Source organism: Schistocerca americana, chromosome X (genome assembly GCF_021461395.2).
Source record: "Schistocerca americana isolate TAMUIC-IGC-003095 chromosome X, iqSchAmer2.1, whole genome shotgun sequence".
NCBI classification, from domain to species: Eukaryota; Metazoa; Arthropoda; class Insecta; order Orthoptera; family Acrididae; genus Schistocerca; species Schistocerca americana.
This window is the reverse complement of record NC_060130.1, coordinates 670,183,858-670,209,721: the sequence shown is the minus strand read 5'-3', so window position 1 is coordinate 670,209,721 and position 25,864 is coordinate 670,183,858. Positions and strand designations below refer to the sequence as shown.

Sequence of the window (25,864 nt, the reverse complement as noted above, 5' to 3'; positions counted from 1 at the left end):
ATCTTTTGTCACTGACTATTAAATTGATTGTGATATTTGTATAGGCTGGGGATCAGAAACACTATTTTTTATGATTCAGATTGATATTTTCTATTTTAGGGGATGCTTCATTTGCTTCCGTTTTTAATACTTTCAACACTACTCGGCTTTTATTTCCTGACTCTGAATGTAAATTGAAAAACTCCATGTGATCCTTGAGGCTATGGTGAGTGGTCTGGATCTGCAAGTTTTGAGCACCTGTAGAAGGCGGCTCATTTCAATGAAATCGGTATCAAAGATGTTGATTTGCAAAGATGTGACTGATGCTAATTTGTGGATTAGCTGGGGGTGTAAAAATATCTCGATCAGGGGTTTTGGTATACGACATGTGTGTGTTGTTCTAGTGGCGTGCAGAAAGAAATAACGAGTAGCACAAAACTTTTTTTTGTGTTGAATACAGTGAATTGAAGTGTGTTATAGTTGAGCTTTGACAACTGTCTTGCTATGGCTTCAAAAGGTGGACCAATCGCTCTTGGCACGGATGGAGCTGATTTTGTGCATCGACAGCGTGTAGCAGCACAGTATCAGATTAGGTTTGTGTTATTTAATTAAGTAGGTTATTTGAACTTTGCTTGTCACTACTTTAGGTATCGTCTGTTTCTTAAACCAAAACATGCTGTACGTAGTTTAAAAAACACAAATGAAGTTACTTCCAACTAAGTTCCATAAAGAATCTCTTATGCTTGTAACATTCAGAGTTTTTACCAGCTGTAAATTATGACGCAAGGAAACGTGTGATTGGAGTAGATGGTAATCAATGGGAGTTTCAGCGAAACTGTTTAGATTGCGGATTCATGTATTTGCATGTGAAAGTTTTGGAATAAATAACTTTCCGGTTTAAGCGCTTTCTTATCGCGCAAATTTTCTAGAAATTATGATTTTGTGATTCAGTGTCATTCCACGTTATTAAAAACTAACAAACCAGTCTGCATTAATCAAGGCTATAAAGAAGAATGATTGATTTTATCAGTATTTGGAAATGCATTGAACATCGTCATTGTAATGGAACAGTGCAGATCTTGTTTGACCAATTTACTAAAGAGTAGTCGGACTACCCAAAATAGTGGTGAGCTGTACCCCAACTTCACCAGACCAAACTTGCAGTGTAAAATTTACATCATGTGTGTTTCATGTTTACCTTGAGATCTTCCAACAGAAGCCTTGTCATAGTCATCACGTATATTTTCGTAGTTACTGTCCAGTACTCCCTCCTACAATATTGCTGCTTTAACATCTTTCCTGGGAGACAGTAATAGGCATAATCTGGTTGTACCTCAGATTTCTTTTCTCCCCCATTCTATTCAGCACCTCTTTGTTAGTTACATTATCTAGCCATCAAATCTTCAGCATTCTTCTGTGGCACTCTATTTCAAAAGCTTCTATTCTCTTCTTGTCTAAATGTGTATTGTCCGTCTTTCATTTCCATACATGGCTATATTCCATACAAATACAATCAGAAAAGACGTCACAACAATTAAATCTATGTTCGATGTTTACAAATTTCTCTTCTTCAGAAATGTTTTTCTTGCCCTTACCAGTCTACATTTTGTATACTCTTTACTTCGGCCATCATCACTTATTTTACTGCCCAAATGTTAAAACTCATCAACTACTTTCTAAGTGTCTCATTTCCTAATCTAATTCCATCAGCATAGCATGATTTATTTTGAATACATTCCATTATCTGTGTTTTGCTTTTGTTGTTGTTCATCTTACATCATTCTTTCAAGACTGTCCATTCTGTTCAGTTAATCTTTCTGTCTCTGACAGAATTACAATGTCAACGGCAAACCTGAAGGTTTTTACTTTTTCTCCCTGAACTTTAATTCCTACTCCAGATTTTTCTTTTGTTTCCTTTACTATTTGCTTAACCACTGCTTCCCTTTCATGCCCCCCAACAATTAGTATTGCCACTGGTTTCTGTACAGTTGCAAATAGTCTTTTACTCCCTGCTACCTTCAGAATTTACAAGAAAATATTCCATTCAACATTGTCAAAATGTTTCTGAGTCTACAAATACTATTAACATAGGTTTGCCTTTCCTTAACCTTCCTCACAAGGGAAGATGGAGCATCAGCGTTGCCTTGTTCCTACATTCCTCTGGAATCCAAACTGATCTTCACCAAGTTCAGCTCCTACCAGTTTTTGTATTTTTCTGTAAAATATTAGTGTTGGTATTTTGTGACTGTGATGTATTAAACTGACAGTTCAGTAACGTTCACACGTGGCAACAACTGCTATATTTGCAGTTGCAGTTATTACATTCTTCAAGTTTGAGGGTATTTCACCTGTCTCATAGATCTTGCACACAGGATGGAAGAGTTTTGCTGTGGCTGGCTCCACCAAAGCAATCAGTAGTTCTGATGGAATTTCATTTACTTCCGGGGCATTGTTTCTACTTAGGTGTTTCAGTCCTCTGCCAAATTCTTCTCACAGTATCATACCCCCATTGTATGTTCATCTACGTCTTCTTCCATGTCTATAATCTTCCGTGTATTAACTTTCGAGATACTCCTTGCACATTTTCCTTATTTGTGTAGGGGTGGTTTTCCATCTGAGCGGTTGAGATTCATACAGCTGCTTTTCTTTTCCATAAAAGTCTCTTGTTTTTCCTGTAGGCAGTATCGATATTTCTCCTTGTGAAATATGCTCCTAAATCCTTAGGTTTTCCCTCTAGCAATTCCAGGTTAGCCATTTGCACTTCCTGCCAGATTTGTACTTTAGATTTTTGTATTCCTTTTTTCCTGCTTCATTTTTGTATATTCTCTTTCATCAGTTAAATTCAATATTTACTTGTGTTATCGAAGGATTTATACTAGGCCTTGCCTTTTTACCTATTTGATCCTCTGCTGCCTCCACTATTTCATCTCTCAAAGTTACGTGTTCATCTTCTACTGTATTCTTATCCCCTGTTGTAGCCTGTCATTGCCTAATGCTCACGTCTAAAACTCTCAACAGTCTCTGTTCTTATGAACTTTCCAGGCCCATCTCTGTAATTTCATACCTATTTTCAGTTTCTTTCATTTTAATTAGTATTGTATATTAAATCTATTAATGGGTTATCTGTCCAGTAGACAGTGTTTGCAAAGTGTTAGTGTTTATTAATCTAATCTAATCTACAGTTGAACTTGTATCCACAGATTTAATGACTTATCATATGTTAACAATTTAAATACTTAAAATTGCATTATACAAATTGCAGTAGGGCCTAGTCATTTATAGAAAACAGAGTTGTGTAAGAATACACCACTTTGTGTTTGCAAGAAGAGGGCAGTATTATAGATAGACTGAGTTTGCACTGACTTTAAATAAAAGAGAATCTTGTTCGATAGCTGGAAGTAGAAATCCTCTATCAGACTTTGATTTACCAAGCAAGGTGGTACAATAGTTGACTCACATTGCGATGACAATGGTTCAAATCCCCCTCTGGTCATCAGATTTAGCTTTTCCTAGATTTCTCTAAAATCGCTTAAGGCAGATGTCAGGATGATTCCTCTGAATAGGCTTGGCCAGTTCCTTCCCCAACTTCCCCATATCCAAGGTTGTGCTCTGTCTCTAACTACCTCTTTGTCAAAAGGATTTTACATTAGTCTTCCATCCTTCCTATGTTTGATTTCACTTATAAACTTCTTGTGAGTACTAGAATGTTTCTTTTCTTTGCACTGGTATTTTAAAGCCCATTATTTGTAACAAATTGTGTAGTATTTAATCTCTGATAACCTTACTGTGGGAAATGAAAATAGTTATAAACAAATATTTAATACTGTAAGATTTCTCTAAAGTTGAATGAGCTGTAATGATGCAATATGCGTGACTTGTAGCAAAAATGAAAAGTGTATAAAAATTAAACTTGAACTCATTACCATTATAATAACCATTTGGGGATTACAGAAGTGGCCGATTCCACCCGTCTGCATCGACCCATGATGTCATCAATATGGCGGAAATTACCATTCTCAACGTCTTGAATATGGTGCCTGTGACATCCCTACATAAACACGACAACAAACACGAAAATACATATAAATACAGTAACATTTCCCTCCAAAAATATAACCAAACTAATGCGACAACCACTGGGTTTTTTGGGTGGGGACAAACTAAATATGAACATATAAAACCACACACTACAACCCAAAACCTCACAAAACAATGACAAAAAACCGATGAAAGACAACACAAGATTCCCACATTCCGCTACACCCAGAAAATCCACAGGAATTGGTCACTTCCCTTCACCTACATAACTCAACTGCAAGTGTCGATACCCAAAATAAAAACATACAACTACAAAAACTGGAGTCAAGCCGCAACTATCGGTACCACAAAACCAACACCAAAAACAACAAAAATTGTAATCGAACACTTCGCTTGACCTATATAGGTCAACTACAACTGACGATACCAAAGCAAATACAGCTACGACGATGAAATTGGAATCGAACATATCCCTTGACCTATATAGACCAACAGCTGACGATACCAAAACACATACATTTTCAATGACAAAAATTGGGATTGGACACTTTCCTCAACCTACATAGATCAACCACAGCTGACGATACCAAAAAACAAACACCTACACATGCAATAAATAAAACCAAACTCACGACACATCAAAAACCCTACAAAACATCACAACTCGCAAACAATAGACCCAAAAAAAATGACTACTTACCACGAAAGAATTCCGGCACTACACACTAGCTTAGCGACCCCAATGACACACACACACACACACACACACACACACACACACACACACACACACACACACAAACCAAAAATCTTCAAAACCACTCACTACCTACCAACCCCAACCTCTTCCCCCCTCCAAACTACACTTCCCCCTTCCCAAAAAACAAAAATCCCTCAACAAATAAAAACCACAAAATAAAACAGATCTTCTGCAACATAGTCATAAAACCACCCCCCTCCCCCCCCGCCCCCTACAATCTAACCTGCCTAAATCCTCAACCCACAATGCACCCCCCCCCCCCCCCACACATACTAAACCCCTTCTACTAACATCTTACTAACTGGCCTCAGAAAAACTCGAAAAATACAATACTCCCCAGGGATGCTCTTTCGGTAGTAATACTCAGGTTAGAAGAGCGCCTCTTTCCCCTACCTATGACTGATTTAACCCCCCCCCCCTCCAAAAACCCCTCTATTGTATTGGTACACGCTCCAGTTTCATATTTTTTAACTCTAAACGCTGATTTACAACTAAATGATCATAAACCCTCTTCCCCAACCCTCTATATACTCCTCAATTAATCCCACCAATTTCCTCTTAGTAACACCCTCCAAAACCCTGAAAACACAATCCCCTTACCTCCACCCCCAAAATAACGCCCCCCCCCCTCCCCACACACACACACACACACACACACACACACACACACACACACACACACACACAAAAAAACCAACCGGAGACTTACCTCTCCCATACTTTCTCTTCCCAAACTGAGATTCATGTATCTCGACCACCACTCCAGGCCCACCCAACTTACCCCTATACTTCACATATTCCGAACACACTTCCCTACAAAAAGAATACCAATCTAAAACTTGTTTTTTGTCCACCTTCTAAGATTTCGGATCTGCTGGGAGCGGTGAAGAATGATTTGTTACTGCGGAAAGTGGGAATTTATAAAAATACCGGGTCAATGCGGTATGACTTACATAGGACAGACAGCGCATACAGTGAAAGAACGTTGTACAGAACATCGGCGTTGCACTCAACTACTTCAACCCAGTAAGTCTGCAGTTGCGGAACATTGTATTTCCAACAGACATTCAATGGAGTTTGACAAAACTTCGATTTTGGCCACAGCAGCAGCGTTTTGAGACTCCATTATCAAAGAATCTGTGGAAATACGCATTGCGGAAAATATAATGAACCATGACAGTGGTTACCAACTGAAGACGCCAGAAGACTTCGATAGCTGCGGCCAGCAACAGTACCGACAGCAGCTGAGTCTTGCAGTTCCACCAGTGAGGATGCTGCTGCTGGGTGGTGTGGTCCTTCTGTCTCCGCGACGTCAACACGTGCACTATATAAGACGGAGCTGAGAACGTCTTCGTCAGTCCTCGTTCGGTTCACCTGAAGATGGCTGGCAGTTGTCCAGCTGAAATATCTTGGAGTGAAGTTTACGATGACCGCCTGCAATCCCGAAATCTCCTCAAGTCATTTTATAGTCGTACCCATACCTAACTAAAGAACCCACACCATAAATTAAACACCTTACCACATGACAAACAGCAAACTAACAACACCTATCTCCTATCGACAACGCAATCACATAAACAAAAAACAATTAATTAATAACTCACTGAAATCAACTTCAATTCTTCAGTACAGGCACACTGAAAAACTGCACACTGCCACCACCAAAGCTCAAATGAACCCAATACACCATATAACGTTCACACACACACACACACACACACACACACACACACCACCATCACCATCATAACAAAACGACATCTACAAACACAACCAACTCGTAAACTGCACTCCACATCATAATGACATCGCACATTACGACACCCTTACACCATAATGATGTCACACACCATGACACTCTTATGTCATGGGTCAAAGCAGACTGGTGGGATCGGATGCCTCCGTTGACCCACCATTTCGAGTGAGTGTATGCAAACAAGCTACACTTTGAAAGTTGATACGATTTGGATTAATATTTTGTGGTGTTTATGTACATATTTTATAGTTAAATTACATGAAACAGTTTACAATTATGACTGCCCGCGAAAGGCAAAGGTCCCGAGTTCGAGTCTGGGACCGGTGCACAGTTTTAATCTGCCAGGAAGTTTCATGACTGTACTTAATGTACAATGGCTTGGTTGGTAAATGCTAAATTAAAAACCAAAAGCTGTAGTCCTCAGTTCTCTGTCAGTGCCAGGGTCTGTTCTATAATATACTACTTCAGTCGCCTTTGGGCAGTTCCACATCAATTCAAAGCAGCGCTCAACACAGATCACTCATAAATTTAATTTGAGTGCATTCAATGATCTAGATGAGAGATAAAAAACTACCTGTCAGCAGAGGTAGATGACAATTGTGAAAAAACTTACAGGTCTGCAAATTTCAGAAATTGTATGAAATTTATGTGCATCTTTCTCAACATAAATGGTTAAAATTCTGGTACCTAATACAGATACATTAATGAAACTGATGTCATTGAATAGCTAACGAGCAGAACTTTACATTGACGTGCGACATGGTGGGTTTCTAAGAATTTTCACATTAAGGGTCAGTGATTGTGATGTTTGACCTTGAATATGTCAAAACACCTCATCTTCATTTTTTTTTGGAAAAGGTATGTTGTATTGGTGCAATATGTTACTATAAGCATGGTAAATATCAAGATAACACATGCATCATGCCCAAAAATTTATTTCATCTCCACCCCCACATTAACAAAATGGAGTGAGCAGCTGTGCATCCATTTTTTATTTTAAGAACAGCATTCACTAGTATTTTGTCCAATTGGTTAACATTTCTTGCTGTAAACAGCCATTCAGAGATACTTTTATTTCAGCCAGTCATCATTACCTTGATTCGCAAGTATTGCTAGTTAAGTCAAAATGCAGTGTACATCTGCTGTGCAGTAGTATTTAGTAATAGTTTGTAAAAATAATTGGTTTCAAGTCAAATTGTAGTGTATCAATCCATTTAAAGCAACTGGTCATGCAAGAATACAGAAAAATTTGAGGAATGTTCAGGAGAAGATGGTAAACAATTGCCGCGCTATATTGCTAGGTGGGAAATTTGCAGCAAATGTAGAAAGCAAATATCACAAAACTCATAAACCCCTGAGGATGTTGGCTTAGCTGTGCTAGGGTCTTCCAGAGAAGATTAAATAGAATTGGCTCTGTCACTGGATTCTTTAAATAATGTACTTTTGTATTTATGTGACACTCTTGTGAAGAGAGAAGCTGCAGTGCGAGATATGGTACACAATGCAAAAATTGAGATGGTTGTCTCACTGTTGGAACATACTTATGTGGCATAACTGGAAAAAGAAGAGCATGAAAAAAATGGAGACAGAGAAATCATAGTCCAGCTGAAAGATAAGTTTCTCAATTCAGACTCTATGTGCCACAAAATATAATTTTTTACTGTACTTTGAAAGAGCTGAAGTATCTGGAAAATTATGAAAAAATGTTCCACTTCAGATTGCATGGTACAAAAGTAAAATAGTAGCAGGACATGGTATATTCGTGTCATCAAATCCAAAGCAGGGTAAGACATTGTGTGAGGAAACTGACCTGTATATGATTTTTACTGTGAGCTATATGATGCAAGAAAGAAAAGATAGTGTGTCTGTGGAAGAAAGTGGAATTGGAGTGCATAACCACCAGCAGCTAGTGTTGCACTAGATGTAAATATTGAATTCTCAAAACTTTGTGAATTGTGACCAAAGCACTGTGTTCTTGCGTATGGGACCCCTGCTCTCTCTCTCTCTCTCTCTCTCTCTCTCTCTCTCTCTCTCTCTCTCTCTCTCTCTCTCTGTGTGTGTGTGTGTGTGTGTGTGTGTGTGTGTGTGTGTGTGTGTGTGTGTCACATTACCATCATATGTGCAGTCCTGCACTTAACAGCATGTTGGTTAGGTGCAAGCCCCTATTATCCAAGTGCAACAAAACTGACTTATCTGTATGAACTGTTTCGTACAAATTGGATTGACAAACTTACATATAAGTGTTGGTTAACTACAGGCAGGGTAGTGCTATAAACTATAACAAATCAACAGAAGGTTTCATTGAATTTACGGCAGCTTGTAACACACTCATTTATTATCCAGCAGCAGTTACATTTCTTTAAAATCACTAAACAACTTTAAGTAAATTAATATAATGTTTTTTTTTTTTTTTTGTGAATTTGCCAAGAATTACATATTCACCTTGAAGTGGCAGGGTTTCACTGGAAAAATTCACAGGTTACAGTTCACCCATTCATAGCTTACTACAGAGTTGCAAATACTAACACCATGTTTCATATGTGGAAATAGCTGACTGCCTTCCGTACAATACAGTGTGTGTGTATTCTTTCTAGCACAATTTCACCAATTTCATAAAATGTCACTTTACAGCTCCAAAGCACGTTTATTACTTTCTGAATGGATGTGTTGCCCAATACAAAAAAGGTCATGAATATGCTCTACCGTGAGGAAAACTTTGATGTTACAGCAGAATGGCAATTTTCCCCCCTCCTACAGCACATGGTTAACAACCTTGTGATGGGTTGCAGGGACTGTGGACAGATTATCCACACTTGTCAACCTCAAGCAGCCTCATGGAAACCATGGTTTGACATCACAGCAGTTGTTTCAATGGTGCAAAGAAAATATTCTTTCATGTTTTGTTCACTATACACCTGTTTTCCATCACGATGAAGACTTTGCCAAGCTGAAGCAATGTTTAGGAATACAAGGATGATTCTAGAAACCCATAAGTTTCATTGTGTAATATCTACTGCAATAACGAAAGTATAGTGAAAACAAAGGCATATTCTGCTTCTTCAGTGAGCATAAAATAGCCAGTGGTTGCTATGGTAAATGAAATGCTGTTAACATGCGTGACGTCATTGGTGGGTTGAATATGCCTTACAAATGAAGAAATGATGTACAGGCTAGCTTAACATCTCCATAATTTGTCTTCCTTGCCAAACAAGACAGTTGTGTTATCAGAGCATGTGACATTCTCGCAAGAATGTGACATCAACTGCAAGGACATACACTAACCCTGCATTAGATATGATGAACATAAAAAATTTAGTTGGAGACTTGTGAGACGAGATGCAACCTCTTTATATCGCCTTTTCATTGAAGTTACATGCATTTGTCTCAATTGTTCTCGTTACCACTGCAATTATATAAACTATATTTATGTACAAGATTACTTATGAGTTGCAGTTTTTAATAATAAATGTTTCATGTTTGTGAACTACCTACTGCATTTTAATAGTGTACTGATGCTGACAGGATAAAATTTTGGGCATGATGCCTTTGGTGTACCGTGTTTATAGTAACATACATTTCTTTTTTTCCTAAAAATTGAAGGTGGGGTGTTTTAAGATATAAAGTCAGTGACCTTCAATGTGAAACCCACCGTGTTGAAAAATCAATGAAGAGCTCTACTCATTAGCTTTTCAATGAAATAAGTTTCATTGCTGTATCTGGATAGAACCAGAATTATAATAATGTATGTTGAGACAAATGCATGTAAATTTCACACAAGTTCCGAACTTAGGTGCCCTGTGACTATACCATCTCTAATGAGCCTGTGCTTAGTAGAGCACTGTGGTGGTCAAACCAATCTGTTGGTAGACGACAGTTTTTATTTTTTGTACACAGTATGTCTGAAATAGGCTGACTTTGCCTACTGTAATAAATATTGAACTCATTCATTTTATTCAACTGTACAATGTGTACCTTCAAGTAAAAAACTATTCTCAAGACAAAGATTCAGGAAAGTTTTAACTTGTCATACGTTCCTTCCCTTTGTTCTTAAACTCTGCAGAAGTTATCTCCTAGTATTACGATATCAAAACCTCCAAGGTAAAGCACATACAGGGAAGCTTGGCCTAACCAGAATTTGAAAGGAATAAGCAGTTGTCTGTGGGAAGTTAGAACTTTCAGTTAGTCCATATGTTATGCTTGAATGGCTTGATTGGTTGTACACTTTCCAAGAAACTCAGGGTGGATCCCTGAATCTTGGCCCAGCACACTGTTTTAAATTGTATCTCTGTTAACTTAAACTTGGGCATGAGTTGTCCTTTCCTGCCTTTAATGTGCAGTGTTTATGTAACTTCCCCAATTTTGCTTACTATTTAGCTCTTAATCAAACATTCTTAGTTTAATGCTCATCTCTTAATATTAAATTTGTGTGTGTAAGCTAACCCTACTCTTCTTTATTCAATTTTATTTCTATTTTGTAGCTTTTAGTTAAAATCAGCGTATTGGATTTATAAGCCATTGTAATAATATCTTGATTCAAGACCAGCCATATAATATTATCCAAGTGTGGGAATGTTGTTATTTCTGGTGAAGTAATTTCAGGTCTAGAAGGATTAGGCTTGCCGCTAAATGCTTGACTTACTCTACTTTTAAACAATGTGTTTTCATAACGAGGCTCCTGTAAGGAGTTCCCACACACACATATAAAACGTAGTAGGATAGGATTAGGTGAGGATAAGTCGGGAATGGAGATCAATTGGTATTTGGACTGTGAAGCAGACATTAATTTATATCATGATATGGTAATGACTGAATAGGATAGTCTCTTTTGAAGAATAATCAGCTAAAAAAAGTGGTGAAAGTAGTTCTCTAGAGTAAGGGAAAAAACCTGTTAAAGAAAAAAATTAATACATTGATAGGAGATGCATATATGACAGATGTAGAAGTTTGAAACCACCGAAGAACACACTAATTTTACGAAATTAGATGTTTGTTGTTGTGTGCATACTTAGCATGTTAATTGGCTACATATACATGATTTGTTGTTATGTGCAATTACATGCTGCCCATTTACAAGTAATTAAATGGCAAAAGGGTTTAAATTTAATAACATTTTATACATTTGTTGTGACATAGTTACATTTAGTAAACAAAATAAATGTAAAATGTCAAATAAAAACCCCTTCAGCCATCAAAATTTCTAGTTTTATTTATGCTACCCATTTCAGCATTACATTTCGCTGAAGATGGTGTAATGTAATACTGAAACTGGTAGCACAAATAAAATAAAACTGGAAATTTAGATGGCTGGATGGGATTTGATTTGACATTTCATATTGAATGGTCGAGACCCCACAACCGTCTTCTATACAGATAGACTTACAGAGAAAAGGAAATGGGTTTCTTTTCTGTATTACTCGTGCTGCTCCTTCTGTCTAGACACAAATCCTTCTGTGGAATAAGATGGACAGATAATGTGAAGGAGGATTCACTTTTGCTTACTTTTCAGAGTTGTTGTTTGATTAGGCACCCTTTTTTCTTTTCCTTTTTTTCCCCCCACAAGTTTTATTTTGAGCCCAAAGTTGTGTAGTTGTGGCTAGTATCACTATTATTGTCCCACCTCATAGTCTTATGTTAGTGGCTGTTTATCTTCCTTTGAAATTGGGATTATTCTCATTTTTATAGAAGGCTATAACTTATAAACTAGTAGGTCCTGTCATTCAATAGTTAAGTAATTTTAAATCTGCAAAACACCTAAAGCATGCCCCGTTGTGAGGTTCTTTCTTTTTTCTTCTGTGAGTGCACTTATTCAAACATGAATTCACCCTGTAGTTTCATAAGGCATACTAACTGTTTTACAATGTTCCATTACTGACATACATGAAGGACTGCCAGACTTAAGTGTTATTTAATGCTAGAAAAAATCCTTGCATTGACCAGGAATCAGACCTAAAATCTTTTAGTTGTGGTAGGAAATACCATTTTCAAGTTGTCCTACATAACAGGAAGAATACCACAAGAAATGATGGAAATTCAAAATTATTTCTACATGAATCATAACAATAATGTGCAGGAAGTTGCATATAGGAACTCACATAAAAAAGAACATTATAATAGAAACATCTTGGTAGGATAGGTTAACACTTAAAACATCATTTCCAAATTAACCATTGTCTTTGTCGATAAAATTTACATGAAAACCGGAAAGAAACCACAATTTAAGAGACTGGCTTTTGTATGCACTTCACCACATATGTACATAAACATACATGCGTTACATCCCTCAGCTAGTACTGTACAATCCATAATGATGATAAAATGGAGACTGAAACGCTCATCTAAAACTATACACAATAGACGTTTATATTTATATAAAATCATTGAATACCTTAATGTACTACTGTCATATGTTTTCTACATCACATATCAACTAGTATCTGTCACAGTTGTACGACATATATCAATGGATCTGACATTTGCAAATAGGCTTCTGTGTTAAACATGATAATAACAGCATTACAAACATGCAGATGATGTTGCCTGTCAACTGTAATATGACTGCTATCAGAGAGCCTTCCAATGTTTTAAGTAACTTGCATATTGAGAGAGAGTGTGGTTTTTATCAGATATTAAGGTAAACCTGAATTGTGACACACATTCATTCTCTCATGAAATGAAATGCAACTTACCGGAAAACACCGTGCGTTGGGTTCTGTGGCAGACATCATATTACAATCATGAGACAGAAACGTCTTTGAAATCCACATCTTTGTAATATAATTATCGATTAAGGTTAGACCCATTGCCGTTGTTATGTGGTGGAGAACATATTACAGCAGTACAGAAACTATTTTATATAAATGTATCATGTCTACTGTGCACAGACCAGGTTTTAGAATGTTGTCTCATTTTCATTTTATTAACATTATAAATTTTACTATGCTGGCTGAGAAATTTAATGTACATTTGTTTTTGATAAATTTGTGGTGCAGTGCATATACATGCTGACTTGTGAAGGGTGATTTCTTTCACATTTTGATGTAAATTTTCTTGACAAGGATAACTGTTAACTTGGATATGATAGTATACATGTTAGCTTATAGTATGTATAGGCAATTTGATACTTCATGCTTGCAGATAACATAATAATATGTATAACAAACAGAAAAATTAAGTGTGGGTTGCATGTTCCATGGATCATAATTACAAGCTCTTGCTATGATATGGAATGAGTCAGTGTTAGAATTATAGTACACCTGCTCAGTGGAAAATGTGGCAACATGCTCACCATTTACTTGATTTCTTAAGTTTATTTTTCATGCATACGGTATTTTATATTTAACTATGCTGTGCAGCACTGGTGAGTCATCTGTCCTGTTTGTGTCACTTGGATTGCCTGCTGTCCAATAGGGTGTTTCCTGGTAACTGCAGCAGCACATGTAGTAGAAGCTGTAGATACTTGTGTCTATTTAGAATCCCAGCAATAAAGCAGTGACCAATGACATGAAAAGCTCACACCATATATTGACAGACCAATGTCATTGATCATCAATTTCTCTCACCTTGGGTGGGCTTTCAGGTGGCCTATAGTACACATTTTGAAGATTGATTTGCCTGTAGTTTGTAAGTGAAAATCTCTATACAAAATCTTACATAGAAATACCATGTCCCTTTGCCGCTTTTGTAGAAGCCATTCTGAGAACTGTAACTGATTTTGAAAGACATTGCCATGAAGTTGTTAATGATGTACAATGTGATAAAGATAAAATCCACTGGTCTAAGTTATTTGTGGAATACTCCTTGGGCTTGATCCCACTCGCACACACAAGTTGTCTCATAGTGACGTGGATTGTCTGTTACTGATGTTGAAAAGTTAGTTACATTTTCTCTCAGCAGTTGCTGTTTTCTTTTCCAACATTTCCAGTTTTTTGAAATTCTTTTTATAATATTTGCTAAGACAGATTGTGGGTGCTTGGTACAATCATAATACCTTTCAGCATCCAGCCCCAGTGCTGCTCCAACAATTTTACAGGATCTGCTATAAACGTAAACCATTTCCAGTTTTACAACTGCTTTATACGTAGTGAAAGTTTGAGGAGTTTCGTGAGTAAGTAGTCCGATCACCACTAAAGTGACACATGAACCGTTGGCCTTCGATTGGTCAGGTAAACACTCAAACTTCACCTGAGTTAAATGTTTGCTTGCCACTGGTACTGTAGAAGGACATATGTTTGTGGGACCTTGGTGTCATGAAGGAAGGGCAGTGGTTTGTGGTACTGTTGTCTCGTTACTGTTTAATCAACTTCCATACTTGTTTGGCTGTTGAAGTCTTCTTCGAAGGTTGTTCGCAATGCCACAGAAAAAGTGTGTAGTAGACTACCATTGAAAAGCAAAAAATTAAAATCTGTATCACAGTTTGGCTGTATAAATGTTAAAATTTACTTATGTATGTCAGAAAATTCCCTTTATTGTCCACTATAAGTTATTGAAATCTGGATCTTGATATATTTTTACTTTCTGGAAGACATTAATAACAACAACATACCCGCCCAAAAAATCTCATATTCCATAGGGTCTCAATACTTTGATAGTTAAAATGTATGTGTTTGTATAGCATTGTAATGACAATGCTGCATAGTATCACTGATCAAAATGTATCATTCTTCACTATTGTCCCTAAAAGGTATACTTTATACTGGATACGTGTAGTCAAAAATTTATGAAAGAAGTCTAAAATCTTCAATGTCAAGTCAGTATGTCTCAACAGTTACAACCCATCCCAAAAAAGACTATGCTGGAGAATTTCCTATAGCATAACGGTAGTAAGATGTTTATCACATGTGAACACATTATAAATATTACCTCAAAACTATTTGAAGAATAGCAGAAATAGTATTTACAGGAGTCTACAATTATACAAAGATCATAGAGAAATGGCAAAAAGATGGATTTTGGTGTATCAATAATGTATGAATATATCAAAGTCAGTTTCCTTTCATTGTACCTGTCTGCTACTCAATGGGTCATTTGTATGGTGAGTAGCAATCTATCCTTTTCCTAATATTGTTGATAATCCAACCTGGAGTTTCCATTTGTTGATTTCAAAGTCAGATTTGATCACCATGAAGTGTGATAATGCATTCTGAGTCCCATGTGGCCTTCAAGATATTAGCAAAACGACCTACAATGAATAAAGAACGTCTGTGCACAAGAGAGGGATATCATTCTCCATTTGCAGGTTTTTGTCAGTTGCTTGTACAGTTACCCATTTTCTATACTATGGCAGGAAGAAAGAAATAGTGCACTGTATGTCATTGTGTGAATATCTCCTGTGAAGCATAGTAGTCCTTCAAGGTAATGCATCACTCACTTTTTGCTACACAATTTTCCTGAATTAAGAAAATGCCTGTTGTAAATCTGAGTATCTCAAAATGGATGAATTACAGTGATTACCTTGTGCTTCTAAGTGTAACAGCTAAGTGGCATTTGTAAGTGCATGTTGTGGGTCAGCTAGACTCATAAGCAATAGCTTATAAAGTAATGATCAGCAACGTATCTGTGTGAAATGACAGCATTTTGCCTTAGTATAATTACCTGTGCATAAGTAAAGCTGTCATCAAACCGAAGTTCGAGTGGAACGCCACAGTTTTTTGTAATAGTCCTGTGGGGAGAGATTTTCACTTGTCTTCCTCCAACCTTTAGCCTGTTTTACCTAGCCAGTTACACGATGGCCTACAGTTTAATGCGCTTTCAGAACCACAGTACAGCTTGACATTTTTCACATCAAACATCTATTTCCAAAGGAGAAAGAAGCAATAAGTGGCAAAAAAATCCGAGGACCAACCTGGGATTGAACCCAGGTCATTAGATATGGAACGTGGCTCTTACCCATTAAATTATTGCTGATACTTGTTTTATGGGCATAAGGCCATGCCCATGGCATAATTATCTGCCTGATGTTTTGTTTTCCAATGCTGGAGACATCATCAGAGGCTTTAACAACTCAGAAAGCAGTTCCAGTCTCGAACAAGCTCAACGAGCTGAACCATTAATATGTATCCATTCAATGGTCAGTTACTGATGTTATCAGACTACTGCCTAAGATCATGAAGTCATGCAAATGTTAAGTTTTGGAGCTTTTAGTGGGGAAGAGTTAGCACTGTTTGTTTCATTTAGCACTAAGGCCCACGACATAGATAATTTCAGTCCTTCTTTTCTGTTAGAGTTTTTTTGTGCTTTTGAATTTCTATGGCTTCTCTGCACTTCTTAGCATAGGAATGATTGGGTCTTGCTAAAACCACAGTATCAGATGAATGAATTTGGTGGTTCCCTTGTCCCAGGCAGATGTCTGATGACATCACAAATGAACCATTTCTTGTATACATATAAACAGTTCGACCTGCTGAGCTTGTTTGGGACTTTTAACTGCTTTCAGAGTTGTTAAAAACCTCTAATGATGTCTCCAGCATTGGAAGATGAAATGTTAAGCTGAAAACTTTGCCTTGGACTGAGGCCTTATGCCCATAAACCAAATATGAGGCATGAAAGCCTGCATTCTATGATGACTTATCCACTGAGCCTCAAAGCTACACTCCTGCTTGTGCCTGCAACAAATACAGTTTAAAAAGCTAATATATCTTTGGTAAGGGACTACAGTCTCAACAAGAACAACTGACTTGGTATCAATTGGAGCAGAGGTCTGTTTGTCATCACCACATTTCACTGTTCACCAGTACCACTTACAATTGCAAGCAGTTGTTTCACTGAATATGATGATGTGTTCATTGTTCTTGCCTATACATGCCATTCTAAATTGAAAGTGCTAAATATAAATATTCAAAATTTAAGAGTATTCTACAATACTCCTTAGACAGGTATCAGCTGAGCAAAATTGTGGGTGATGGGAAAGATCGGTGGTGCTTCATCAGCTGCTTTAGAAAGCTGCTTCAGAAACAAAGATAGCTTCACTACCAATATAAACATAGTCAAAGACTTGTAGACAAACGAAAATCTGGTTAACCCTAAAGGAATGTAAGGCTTGCTATGTGTGAAGCAGTCTACAGATTCAAAAGTAATATTTTTTCATCTCCCAATTTCACAGAAAAGTCTAAGAGTTTTTTATGAACATTGCATTAGTTCAGCAGATGAAGTTAACTACTCAGTTACATAGTGGTACCAAAACAGAAGATGATACAGAGAAGGCCAAAGTGCTAACTTCTGTTTTTCAAAATTGTTATTTTGATTCCTCCTTTCAGTTCACACGAGCACGAGAATGTCAGATATTGAGATAAAGTGATTTTGGAAGAGAGTCATCTAAATTAATCAACAGAGGAAAAGTGACTGGATCTGATGGAGTACCTGTACGAGTCTGTCTTAGTTGCTGGAGGAATGAGACATTACAGGTGACTGCACAAAGGCACAGGGCATGCCTATTTCTGAGAAGAGTATGTGAACGGAACTGTAGACCTATGTTGTATATGTGACTTTGTTGTATAATTTTTTAACATGTTTCTGAAACATGATAAAAAATTGGCATGGATTACACAAAGAACGATCGTGTGAAAGCCATCATGCCTGTTTGTCCGCAAAACCCAGAAGGCAATAGACACCAGAACCCAAGTTCATGCCATGTTCCTTGATTTCCGAAATGTATTTGATACAGTTTACTCTGTTGCTCAGTGAACAGAGTAAAAGCTTACAAAATATCGGGCCAGTTTTGTGATTGAATTGAAGAGTTCCTAACAAGTAAAACACAGCATGTCATTGTCAACAGATGATAAAGACTATTTTCTTAACAGAGATGTAACACTAGGTTGGAGCATGTTCAAAGGGACAGTTACAGGACCATTACTTTTCACAATTGCCTAGTGGGTAACGTCTGAAACTCTGTAAGGCTGTTCATGGATGATGCTGTTGTATACAGAGAAGGCATATCCATAGAACATTGCAGTAAAATGCGGGAAGAGCTGCAGGGGATCCACTCTTGGTGCTGGGATTGCCGACATCCTCAACATAAATAGATAGAATGTTTTGTACCTAAATAGGTGAAAAGACTTGTTATTATTTGATTATACAAATTGCCAAATAATCACTAGAAACAGTCACATCGATTAAAGACCTGTAATATGCATACAGATAAATTCAAAGTGAAATAATGATGTAAGATTAATTGCAGAAAAGGCATATGGCAGACTTGAGTTACACTGTAAGAATCAGTAGGAAATGTGTTTAACCCCAAAGAGCACGTTCTTAGAAGATTCAGTGACTATATTTCCTCTCCTACATATATCTCACAAAAATAAAATTAGAGAAATTCAAGTTCACAAGGAAACAGACTAAGTTTTCACCCACTATTCCTGACTGGACACGGAAAAGGATCCCGTACCAGAATCCATAAGTGTGGTTGTGAAGTATATATAAATTGCATATGTTCAACTGTTTCTTCCACTTGTTGAGATTTTGAGCTACATAACATGTGAAGCTTTGCGAGCCCCTCCCTCTGTGAGCAGCTTTGTCCTCACATAAACATCCATCTTATGTGCCATTTAATGAGTGACACTCATCAAGAGTCATTGCTCTGATCTCCACATCTTTTGTTGTGGACATGATTCATTTTGATGTAGTGCATAGTGTTGTATTTCTTTGAATGCTGTGGTGTAAATGTGGAAGTGGTGAATTATGTTAATAGTGTTTTCCACAGAGCCACAGAATTATCCATGCCAAAGTCTTAGGACCAGCTTCAAAAGCAGCCTGTTCATAGTGGACAAAGAAATGCCATTCTGCATGCATGTACAGGCAACTTACAGGGTAAAATCAACAGAGAATGTCATATACTTTCCTGTCAGGAGAACAAAAATCTGGAAAGTTATGAAATAAATCTGTAGGTCCAAGTAAGAGTTCCACTTTGGATAATCATTCGACGACTACCACAATATATTCGAAAAAGTTTAAGGCAAAGGCAGATTAACTCAAGGTACTTTTGTACTAAGGAACTGAATAATCGTATGGCATTGCCAGCTGGGAGGCCCCATCTGAGAAAGTTCGGCCGCCGAGTGCAAGTCCTATTTCAGTCAATGCCACATTGGGCAACTCGCGTGCCGGTGATGGGATGAAATGATGATGATGACCCCCAGTCCACGAGTGGAGAAAATCTCCAACCCAGCTGGGAATTGTACTAAGGAATTGAGTGTTCTTGTGGTAATGTTGCCCAAAAAACCCTTCTTCACATTTGAACACAAGGCCACATTGCATGTGTGGCAATTCCACAATAAAATACCTTTGGTATATATAGCATTTGTGACATTGACATTTACTCATCAGATCCTCCTAAGCTATTTTTGTCTGTGAGAAAGAGACACACACACACACACACACACACACACACACACACACACACACACACATAGAGAGAGAGAGAGAGAGAGAGAGAGAGAGAGAGAGAGAGAGAGAGAGGGGGGGGGGGGATTAAACTCCCCTGTACAATTTGCGTATTGTGTTGAGAGGTAGCATAAGAAAGATGCTTGATCAATGGTGAATTATTATTTGTGTGATACACCCACATCTTTTGTTAATTACAGCTTCAGTCAACTCTTAAGTGAATGAAGGAATAGCTGGAAAGGCAGGCTTTTATCTTTTATCAGTAATTTTGATGGGGAAATTGTAACTTTTTTGACAGTATTTTAATTTATTGGGGTTGTACCTGATGGGCATTATTCTTGATTTTGAAACTTCTGTGAAGTTCCTGGTCTTACTTTATTACAGAACACTTCATTTCCAGATGTGAAGGAACTTCAGGCAAGGACTTTAATTGTAGTGTCTCAGTAGAAATAATTGTGGTTCAAAGATGATTTTGTTATATTAGAGTATATTATCAGCTGACACAGTCCAGTCATCTGGAAGTAATACATGCACACACCATGATTAATAAGGCTGGCAACAAAGCAAGGCTTGCTTCACAGCTTCTTCAGATTTGAATCCTCATTTAGCTCACAGTTTTTACCTCTAATTTATAATTACAACAGTTTTATTGCTGCATCTAAACCTAGTCATAGTTCTGTTTGCTTTCCATCCTTTTCTAGTTTCCTTCTATAAATTTCAGTCAAACTGACTTCCTTTCTTCAGGAGGGGCAATTTTCTGGAAAACCAGGAATTCTCAGGAAATTGAGATTTTATGTGGAAATCTCAGGGCATTTCTTAAAAATCTCTTGGAGTTCTATGTTTTTAACATAGATTGTAATTTAATTTCATTGAGCTTCATAAATCACAAATTTTAAAATGCTTAATTCTTCAAAGTTTGTTAATTATATGAATATTATTCCATGTAAATTATCAATATTTAAAAAACCCAGGTTAAACTACTACTTATTGGCTAGTATCTTTCAACCATGAGAAAAAAGAGGCATTATTGTAATGTGAGATAACCTACCCCAGTCTGTTAATTTATCAGATGCTTCTTATGACATCATCAATCTGCAATTACCCAAAGAATTCTTTTATCTTATTTTATTATTTGTCCCATGTTTGAGCTGCCACCCTCTTCTAGTACAATAACAGAGAATCACTAAAGACGACAAAACTTCATTGAAAAAATAATTTCTTTAGATGTTTGAATTAACTGATTGCTCCATTATTTATATAGTGGGTAAAAGGGCTGAGTTTGTGCAGGACATCCCCTCCTTCACAGTGGAAAAGAAAAAAAAAAGTTTCTTGTTAGCAGGATATATGGGAAGTAAGAACAACGATGCACAGTGCATAAAATGCTTTTTTCGTGCATAATATTACCTGCTAATTGAGGAGAAAGATCTATGGTAAAATAACTGAATTAGATGCAAAATGGCAATTAAAGCAGCTGCCGGTCCCTGGCAAAGTTCGTACCAGTTTTTCAGATCCAGTGAAATCACTCTTAATGAGGTGTGGCATGAGGAAAAGAACCTTCAATATGAGGTGGGCTTCTGTTGTAGGTAAATCATTCCATATGCGTGTATCACGATATATCAGTCACAGTGAACCACATTTTAATTCACTGCTTTTCATATAGTAACAAGGAGCTGTCATTACATCCAAATAATTTTTTTTTTTTGCATATCTTATGTGGTAAGGCGTGCCTCATGGATCTTCCTGGCAGAGTAAAACTGTGTGCTGGATCAGGACTCGAACCTAGGACCTTTGCCTTTCATGTGCCAGTGCTCTACCAACAGAACCGAGTCCCAGTCTCCACTTAGTCTTATTGTAATCTGCCAAGGAGTTTCATACCAGTGCACACTGTGCTACAGAGTGAAAATTCATTCTGCACACAATTTGCCATGGTGTGGTTAAGCTATGTCTCTGTATAATCCTTTCTTCTGGGAGTGCTAATCCTGCAACTTATGCAGGAGATGGTAGCAGATGAGGTACTGGCAGATCCTGAGTTGTGCTCAAGTAGCTCAGTTGGCAGAGCACTTGCTTGTGAAAGGCAAAGGTCCCAGGTTTGAGTCCCAGTCTGGCACACAATTTGTAATCTGCCACAAAGTTTCATAACACTGCGCATTCCGCTGCATAATGAAAATTTCTTCTGGAAGCCTGATGGAGGTTTTAAAATCCTGTGTGGTGGTCTAAGTTACTACTTTACGATAGGTAAGAGGGAGGGAGGTAACAGATTAATCTGTTGTATTATTTTAGTGTTTTGTTGAATTTTTCAATATTTTCAATAACTTTCTGGATTTTTCAACTACATTCGTCACACAGTGAAATGGCAAAGTTGAAGCTGTGCTCTATGGAACTTCAATACCTCTCTTAATTCTGGACATGAGTTACTTTTCTGATTTCCTTATACTTTTCTCTTTCTTCTTCTCTCTTTATCTTCTAATGGAAAAGTCCAGAAACATGAAATTTTCTTAAAGTCAGTGGATCTGTTGTCTATTTTACTTACAGTTTTTTCAGTGAGTATAGGTTTTTAATCTCGTAATAATCAGTTGATCATGCATTTCCTTACTATTTCCTAGTTTGGAATTAATTATGGGATAATGTATTTCTGCATATTAATAATGTGACTTAGAATACGTAATAATAATTTATTGCTTATATCAGTAACTTCTTCTACATGAAACTTCGTAACTACATTCTTCATAAATTGGTGCAACAAAGTAAAGTACTACTGTATACTTGTAAACTTAATTATACTCATTATTTTAACTATATCGTACATCAATTTGTGTCCTGGGAGGTTTAAGGAAATAATGTTAGAAATAGTACTCTATTTGTAATGCAGTGCCTTATTTTTTTCAGTGCTCTAAATAAATCACGGCTTAAATACTGCATATTTTTTCACTACTTATTATTCTTTGCGATGCTTGCAAAACTGTCTGCAGATATTCTGGATCGCTTGGATATATTCATTTTAGAAATAGAAGAACTTCAGATCCCAGAGGTATACAATTTTATATTTTGTTTGTGACTGTAAGCAAATATTCTTTGTTTTCGTGTTTCAAAATGTCATCTGTATGAACAGAGTACTCAGCAGACATGCTCCATTTGTTTCTCCACTTCTAGAAGTCTTAAATTTGCTTGGGATAGTGTGGAGTGATATTGTATGTATGATGGTGTAACCATTCCATTGCATTGATTTTTCATGTGTTGAAAGTGCAGTAAAATCTATTCCTGCTGTCTCAAGGAAGGATGTAATAGAGACCAGCTTGTACATGCATGTATACATAATAGGTTTTGTGTAGAATCTGAGCTCCTATTGTACTGTATTCCTAGATCAAATTATTGGTTTGGAAACCATCATTGTTGCATTCTGTGTGTTTCTTTTAGTTTTAAGAAATCATCATACTTATTCATATGTGGGCTTGTATTTCTGAAAACTTTTGCAATTGAGTTCAGTTTTATTTTCAAATTTCATATCATCAATTTGTCGTACACTGTTTTGCTATCAGAAATTGCATGCAAACCATCTCTTTGCCTTGAGGTGTGTGTATTGTGTAGTAACAGTAATAAAGGAATGTTATGTGGGCTGCAGATGAGATTTGCATTATTCTACCATGTTCTGGAGAGAACTGAAAAGCATCTATCATAAAATAATAATAATAATAATAAGGCATGTCTAATTGAGCAAATTTTATAACTCCCCCCCATTGATACTTTCACCTGTTGTACTTGTCCTCAATTTTCTTGTCTTTTATGTGTGAATATTGCATGTCTGTTCATGTATGTGTGTACTGCTGTCTTTAATTCTGAATTGTAATGAAAAATATCAGTTAGTGCTTCATGTGTGTTTCTTTCTTACTTATTAATTCCCAGTAAGATTTTCAGTTTGTATTAAAAAAAAAAGGTGGAGGTTGTTTTAATATATTCTTCATAGTGACTTGTGGTGGAGACAGTATGACAAATCATAATTTCTAATTTCTATATAGAATTTGTTTTAAAAGAAACTCACTGTACAAAATTATTTCCGTTTCATTGATTGTCAATAGTGGTTTCATGCTACACATGTAGAATGTGTAGACACCGAGGAGACAGTTTCTTGAGAATGGTGTCCATGCATCAAATACTGACAGTATCTGTAACAAACACTGTCAAGAGCCACACAAGCTCACATCAATTTTATTTCTTGTACTCATGTTGACATTTATGACATTTCAGCATCTAAACCACATTGATAGTAGCTTTAACCTGGAATTACATTTGTGAGATTTACAATAAATGTTTGCAATCGGTGGTGTATATGTTGTCGACTTATTGTTAACAATTCAGTGAGGCTGCATACCTACATCAAATACAATTGTGTAAAATTACTTTAATTTTCATAAATATCATTCATCATTTTCTCATTCTTTTGGAAGTGACTGTGCAATACTTCCAGCTGTAACTAAAAGGATTGAATCACTATTTGTTGTTTTTGTTTCACTTGTAATGAAAGGTCACACACACCCTACTTCATTGTCTTTGTGCTGTTACCATGTTTTTTGTTGTTTCAGAATAGCATCGAGAGGGGGGGGGGGGGTGTCAAACTCTGTCAACATCTGGTGGATAGATCATGATGAAGTGTCACACAGGATAGGTCTAAATACAGGCTATTGATGAACGATACAGGGTGTTTATAAATGAATATCGGGCTTTTAATGCTTTATAATATTTATCATATTAAAGTTGCAGTTATAAATGATGTGTCAAATGAAACAGCAACTCAAACAGTTTCACCAAGAACCTTATAAATGTTCAATGTGAGCACCATTTGTCACACGGCACACATCAAGTCTATAGCCGAGTTCTTCCAAGACATTGATAAGTGTGTTTCCAGTGATTGTAGCAACAGCTGCTTCAATCTGGTTTCTTAATTCAGGGAGGTCTGCTGGTAGTGGAGGCATGTACACACGATCCTTGATGAAGCCTCAAAGGAAAAAATCGCATGGCATTAGATTGGGTGAACGTGGAGGCTGTGCAAAGCAATCCCTGTCATTGGGCCCCTTGCGGCCTATCCAGCACTTGGGTGCATGGGTAAATAGACTTGATGTGTGCCGTGTGACAAATGGTGCTCACATTGAACATTTATAAGGTTCTTGGTAAAACTGTTTGAGTTTCTCTTTCATTTGACATATCATTTATAACTGCAAGTTAAATGTAATAAGTATTATAAAGTGTTAAAACCCCGATATTCATTTATAAACACCCTGTATAATGATCATGAACTGTATGCCGTCTCGTTTCTGCTGATGATCAATTTCCTCTGAAGAAAATTGCTCCTGCCAGTGACCAAACAAGATGACATAGTGGTTAAGACAATGAACCCATATTCAGGAGAACTTGGGTCTGAATCCCCATCTGGCCATCCAGATTTAGATTTTATATGGTTTTTCTAATTCACTTAAAGCAAATCTTACATTGGTTTCCTTGAAAAGGACACAACCCATTTCCTTCCCCATCTTTCCACAATCTAATCGTCAGGTCCATCTCTAATGAGATAACAATATGTTGACCATCAGGGGTGAAACAGGCTACCTCAGAGTCATGTTCCACTGCACTAGCACACATTAATTAACCCCGTAGCAACAATAAATGTACCATTTATACAAAACAAACATTCCTTGAAATATTGAGTAACATTTTCATTTCTGTTTTCACTTCCCATGTAATAAATAGTTGCATGCTATGACATGTAACACCTTCTCAGAAAAATTACCAAGCGAGGTGGTGCAGTGGTTAGCACACTGGACTCAGTTCGGGAAGACGAACGATTTAAACCCACGTCCGGCCACCCCGATTTCGGTTTTCCACAATTACCTAAATCATTTCAGGAAATGGTTCCTTTGGAAGGGCACGGCCAACTTCCTTCCCTAATCCAATGGGATCGATAACCT

At 37.0% G+C, this 25,864-nt stretch overlaps 1 protein-coding gene across 1 annotated transcript in view; it reads left to right on the top strand.

Annotated features, from left to right (window-relative positions):
- Nucleotides 1-322: 322 nt before the first annotated feature.
- The window catches only part of LOC124554798 (protein jagunal), a 45,186-nt gene continuing 19,644 nt past the window's right edge, over nt 323-25,864 (top strand). The window contains exons 1-2 of the mRNA XM_047128450.1: nt 323-572; nt 22,794-22,935. Of these exons, the coding sequence (XP_046984406.1) occupies nt 484-572; nt 22,794-22,935 (231 nt within the window). The 5' untranslated portion in view covers nt 323-483. The remainder of the gene's footprint in view (nt 573-22,793; nt 22,936-25,864) is intronic.